The 5,421-nt window shown below is 45.0% G+C and overlaps 1 protein-coding gene across 1 annotated transcript; it reads left to right on the top strand.

Moving 5' to 3' along the window:
* Positions 1–401: 401 nt before the first annotated feature.
* LOC134191444 (uncharacterized) lies at positions 402–1,418 on the top strand. Its single transcript, XM_062660063.1, has one exon. It carries the CDS (start codon positions 530–532, stop codon positions 1,172–1,174), a length of 645 nt encoding a protein of 214 aa, XP_062516047.1. The 5' UTR covers positions 402–529; the 3' UTR covers positions 1,175–1,418.
* Positions 1,419–5,421: the final 4,003 nt, after the last annotated feature.

Below are 5,421 nucleotides of genomic sequence, written 5' to 3'. Positions count from 1 at the left end.
CAGCAGGGTGGTATGATTAATTAGCACAAACCCGGATTTGCTAACCCAAGTGTCGATACTACTAATTGCACTTAGGTAACATAATACTAACTTAAATTACCACATGCCACATGTCTCATCTGTTAGGTTCGCATTGCCTCGTGACTGTCACAACAGGCATTGCAGCATTTCACATTGGGGGCATCACTCTTCATTCCACACTGCAACTAGCTGCCAGTACGTCGTCACAGCTTTCGCAATTTGCAGGGACAATCACTTAGTCCACTGCAAAAATGGGGAGGGGCTGGCTAAGTAAGTGTAGAGAAAGTTATAGTCTAGGTTACGATTTCCGTGGTTTGATTGTAGGGTAGCTTCGTACCAGACCCTCTCTCGCAGACAAGCCCCTTCCCGTATAACACGACAACACCAGCGTCGTCGGATAAGTGTCTAGAAAGGTTCCGTGTTCCGTGGATTGATCGCAGGCTAGAAGACGATATAAAGGACCGTGCTCGCCAGGTATCACATCATTAGTTTCGTCGGTCACAGCGAGATGAGAGCCACGTTCGCACTTGTACTCAGTTTACTGTGTTTTTTCGAGTTGTCGTTTCACGCTGCTTCTGGTGAAATGAAAATTTCAAAAGATGAGAGCGGTAACACAGTCATCACTTTTCCGAGAAGTATTTGCTTTAGGTCTGAAGGAGTAGAAGAGGGAGATGAAAACGAGAGAGCAAGTGGCCTGGAAACTGTTGTGAACGCTTTAGCAGATTGCAGTAAGCAAGGAAAGGGATACGACAGAGTAGCCAAGAAATGTACGTCTTCACCTGCCGTGCAGTCCTCCATTGTTGCCAATCCGTCGAAACACGGTGATAGACCGTACCGTGTCAGTCTGTTATACTGCCATTGGGATAGATCAAAATTCTCGTCATGCTCTCCTTCAGGCCACGCTTACGGTGGAGTCGCAAACTTCCAGACATCTGCAGCCCGAGCGTCAGGCACTACTCTCACTATAGCATTCCAGTCGGCATACGCCACACAACCAATGTGTAGCGTGACGTTTGAAAATTTGGCCGCCTTTGCTCTAGTCAACACGGAAGCAAACAACATGGCCATTTCTCTACGAGACACAAATGGAAACGGCAAAAACTGGTCATCTACCAATACCTGGATGTATGTTATCTGCCATGGCCACATGTGACAGCTAGACGACAGCACATTGTCGTTTTCAGAAAATTTTGTGTTGGTTGGTACTTCTGCACGCGTGCATAGCTAGGTAGCTCTAGAGTCTGACTTGCAACGCTCTAGCTTGATGATCTGTGATATCGTTTTCAGAATATTTGTGTTGGCTGGTACTTCTGCACGCATGCATAGCTTGGTAGCTCTACAGTCTGACTTGCAACGCTCTAGCCTAGTGAGCTGTGATGTGGGGACTTAAATATAGCTCAGTCTGTGTACACAGGTGTACGTGGTAGTTTTGCGTAGCCAGACCCTTTTCACAACGCATACCTGTACATACAGTAGCACCCCTCTTGGACGACCACCTCTAAGTTTCCATCAAAGTGGTCTCTCAAAATGGGTGGTCTCTCGATCATCAGGGGAACTGTTTTTGTTGAACTCGTTAATTAAGTTTTGTGCTACTTACTGTATTTAGTTTTCTACAGTGCACTGTACAGTACATATACAAACAACAAAGAACAAGAACAAGAACAACAAACACAACAATAATGACACAGGCAATTCGACAGAAAACCCTGTCAGATTTATAGGTGTTTTGTGGGGTTTTCTAGGGCGTGCCTACGTATAACCACAAGACTTGAAACACCACACCTCTTGAACCGCGCCTTCTGCCTTACATTTCGGTTGCAAGAAGAGCTGTCAGCATTTTGCAGCGTACATCGTGACCCTCTCCATCTGTAAACTCATCTACAACAGAGAAAGAGGCAGATGGAATGCTCTCAACTGAATTACGGCACGAGTTCGTATTGCAGTCCACTACTCACCGTAACCCTTCAAAACCCTGAAACATTCCAGATCCCTTGCATAACCCTAGCAAACCATTTACGATTGCCAATTGCAAGTTACCGGTAAATACAATTGTTGTCCAGTCGCAGCAGTAATTACTGATCTAGGACTTGGTGAAGATCGTTCCAATGATGGCAGCAGAACAATCTAATGCAAGTTAGCAATTCGTCAATGTTGTATACAGATCCTAATCTCGAGCATGTTTCTCAAGAAATTTCTTACAGCTCTGACTTCATGAACAGCGCACAAATTAACTTGGGCTACAGCTTATTGGTCTTGCTACAAAATGTGAGAGAGAAATCGAACCGCACGGTGGGCACGAGCAAGGTGTTAGAATTCCGAGGCACCTCACTACATACTTGTAAATTGTAAACTATTCAGTAAAACTCATTAGTTTTACAGCCTAGAGACAGCTGCACTTTCTCTATTTCTTTCTCTTTCTCTAACCTTTTAGAACTGAAGACAAGAAATTTTGGAATGTTTTGTTAGTCATGTCAATTTACCACCCTGGGTGCACTCGTGGTCCAAGATCACGCCTACCAGACAGGATGCTATTGTTTACTTTCATACTTAGCGGGCAGTAGACTAGCAATTAGAATGATTTAGAGACTAAACAGCTCCCACCCGGAGACTGACAAGATGTGACCGGTATTGCAACATCAGTAGTAGGGGGGGATCAAGGAGGTCGAAATGAACCAATCGGCATCAAGCTTGGAGATCGCACCTGAACGGGAGCCTTGCCTGTAGCCAATCACCATCACGCACTGTTCAAATAGCAAATACGCGGGCACTTGGACTCAACCGGCAGTTCAAGTTCAACGGTCGATCTGTTTTGGCGGTCGTCTAGCTTCGGCGGCTGCAAGAGGATTAAGCATCCTATGCCTTCACCTGCAACAGCACAGTCCAGCGACAAGCAAAGACGTGTCCCTTATCCAAAAGGTACACTTTGTCATGCCAACGCTCCAGTAGCTGCTGCATGGTCACCTACAATGGTGTTTCTTGCCTTATCTAGACTTCAACTGCGAAATTACGCTGTTGTACGGTCTTGGTTGAACGTAGTCTAGCTGTCAGAAACGGCTAGGTACTTTGATTGTCGCTAACAACTTCAGATGCTTCACATTTCCTGTTGGTATTGTACGTAGGTGAAAACATCGATGAAGAGGTCTACCCCACCTCAAAGATGTCGACAGTTTCTTCCTGTTACAAATATGCATGGGGCTGAAATTGAGGCTTTTGGAGAAGATTCGATAATACAAATACAGGTACCTCTTGTGTCTTCTTGTCTGCGTTAGTGCAGCTACAACAACTGCTTTCTATTAGAAAACGATAAAATCTCCTGAGTGCTCAACCAAAGGTCGCTCATGATGGTTCAACTGGAAGAAACCGCAGCTGCTGCTAGAGATTCATCACCTGGGCAATAGAATCATCAGAAACCAAGTGAGAAAGCAGACTAGCAAACCGCGTAGCCTTCGATCGCCACGAGGACATTAGTTTTGGAGATATTTTTAATCACTTAGCTAAGCCTGCAGTGTACCGTACTGTGGTCTAGTAGCTGAATACTAATAAATAAACGATTCAAGTACATGCATACACTCGTGACACATTCTACCTTGAAAACGCGCGCTATGTCAAAGGCGAGATTTAAATAATTATTTAATATCTGTTTTATTTTATTAATAGACCACATGCTATAAATGGGTACACTATGCCAATTTAATTTAAAGCGGAACTTGATTTGATCCAATTTTCTATCTATCCCATTTAATTAATCGGATTAAGGACATTTCCATACAAAATTATATCAATATGCTATTTTTAAACCACCAGTGATAACAAAAACCCTTCAAAACCTTGAAAGGGGTTTTGTGGGGTTTTAGAAGGGGTTTTGAAAACCCTCCAGGGCAATTGTATCAGTAACCCTACAGGGTTTTAGAAGGGTTATCTTGTGAAACCTCCAAAAAAAAAACCCCACTAGGGTTTTCTGTCGGATTCCCTGTGTGAAACACGTGACTCCCAAACAACTTTGTCCCAATCTTCGTAGCACAACTTTCTAACTTTGTTCTACTTCCTCTCTGTTCGACCTCCGGTTTCCCATTGCTGTATAGTGCTCTTTTTGTTCCCCTACTTCCTTGAAATTGTGTCTTGCTTACTACGTACACGCCGAGACCTTCAGCGATTGAGCGACACGAACGGCCTTGTTTTATCTTGTCCAGCACAGCTATCCTTTCATGAAGGGCTAGAATCTTGCGTTTTTGAGACGACAATCGACTACTTCCGTACGCACACGTGTTACTGTACTGTTGTTCATAATACATACCCGGATGTCTCGGTGTAGTCTGAGACAGGCAATGCTAAGTGGTCGCTCAAGGCGGGGACACGTGACAATTTTGAGCCCACTTTGGTGGTTGCTGGTCGCGTTAGAGGGGTGGTCGCTAAAGAGGGTTACGTGCAATACAATTTCGTCAGTGCCAAGCCAAACTGGTCGTAAACAAGAGGTGGTCGCTCACGAGCGTGGTCGTTCAAGAGGGGAATCACTGTGGTAGAGTAGTTTTACATGTACAGTGGGCTTGCTGTGCTACCCCTCAGGGCCGTAGGAGCCGGTGCGGCTGGTGCGGCCATGGCCGCACCACTTTTTGTAGCCTCGCCTAGCCAGACCCTTCTCTGCGCGAGCGAAAGAGAGAGAAGAGGAAAAACAAACACATATAAGGAGGCATTCAATTTGAAACCAGACTGACAGACATTCACACACACGTACACGCACACACACACACACACACACACACACACACACACACACACACACACACACACACACACACACACACACACACACACACACACAGGTAGACATACAGAGGGCCTGGGTACGAGGCTACCCTCTTCTTGGCCTCAGATAACGCGCGTTATTGACAATGGCGAAAGCTCCTCATCCGGCTTCTTTCTTTCTCCGCCAATGTCCTGTTATTGGAAAGAAAAACGATACAAGATCAACGCCTTCTTTAAGTGAGTCACCTCACCAGCCTACTGCCATTCAGTTTCACCTTCGAAGCACAATGAGCCAAATCAGGCTTAATAATTGTATGGTACTGCACGTTCACAAGGACCTTACTGATGATTTAGATTTAGCAGAGATTGGGAATAGGTTCGTAGCAGGGTCTGAGCACAGGGAATCACTATTTGGAAAGTTTACTAAATAATCATTATTAATTGGAGCATTGGTCTCTTGCTTTAACGCGCACTAAATTAAAAGCCACGCCCTTTAGCGTGCGTTAGGCCGTACCACTTTTTATTTGCTTCCTACGGGCCTGCCCCTTACGTATCAAAAATATCTAAAAGGGGAGGGATTTGGTTACACGAGACTACGTACACCTTATCTTCCGTCTCACGTGACTTATGCTTATGTCTAGTTGATACCAACGAATC

This window comes from Corticium candelabrum, chromosome 15 (assembly GCF_963422355.1).
Source record: "Corticium candelabrum chromosome 15, ooCorCand1.1, whole genome shotgun sequence".
Lineage (NCBI taxonomy): Eukaryota > Metazoa > Porifera > Homoscleromorpha > Homosclerophorida > Plakinidae > Corticium > Corticium candelabrum.
The sequence above is the reverse complement of the archived record's forward strand: the minus strand, read 5'-3'. Positions and strand labels throughout refer to the sequence as shown.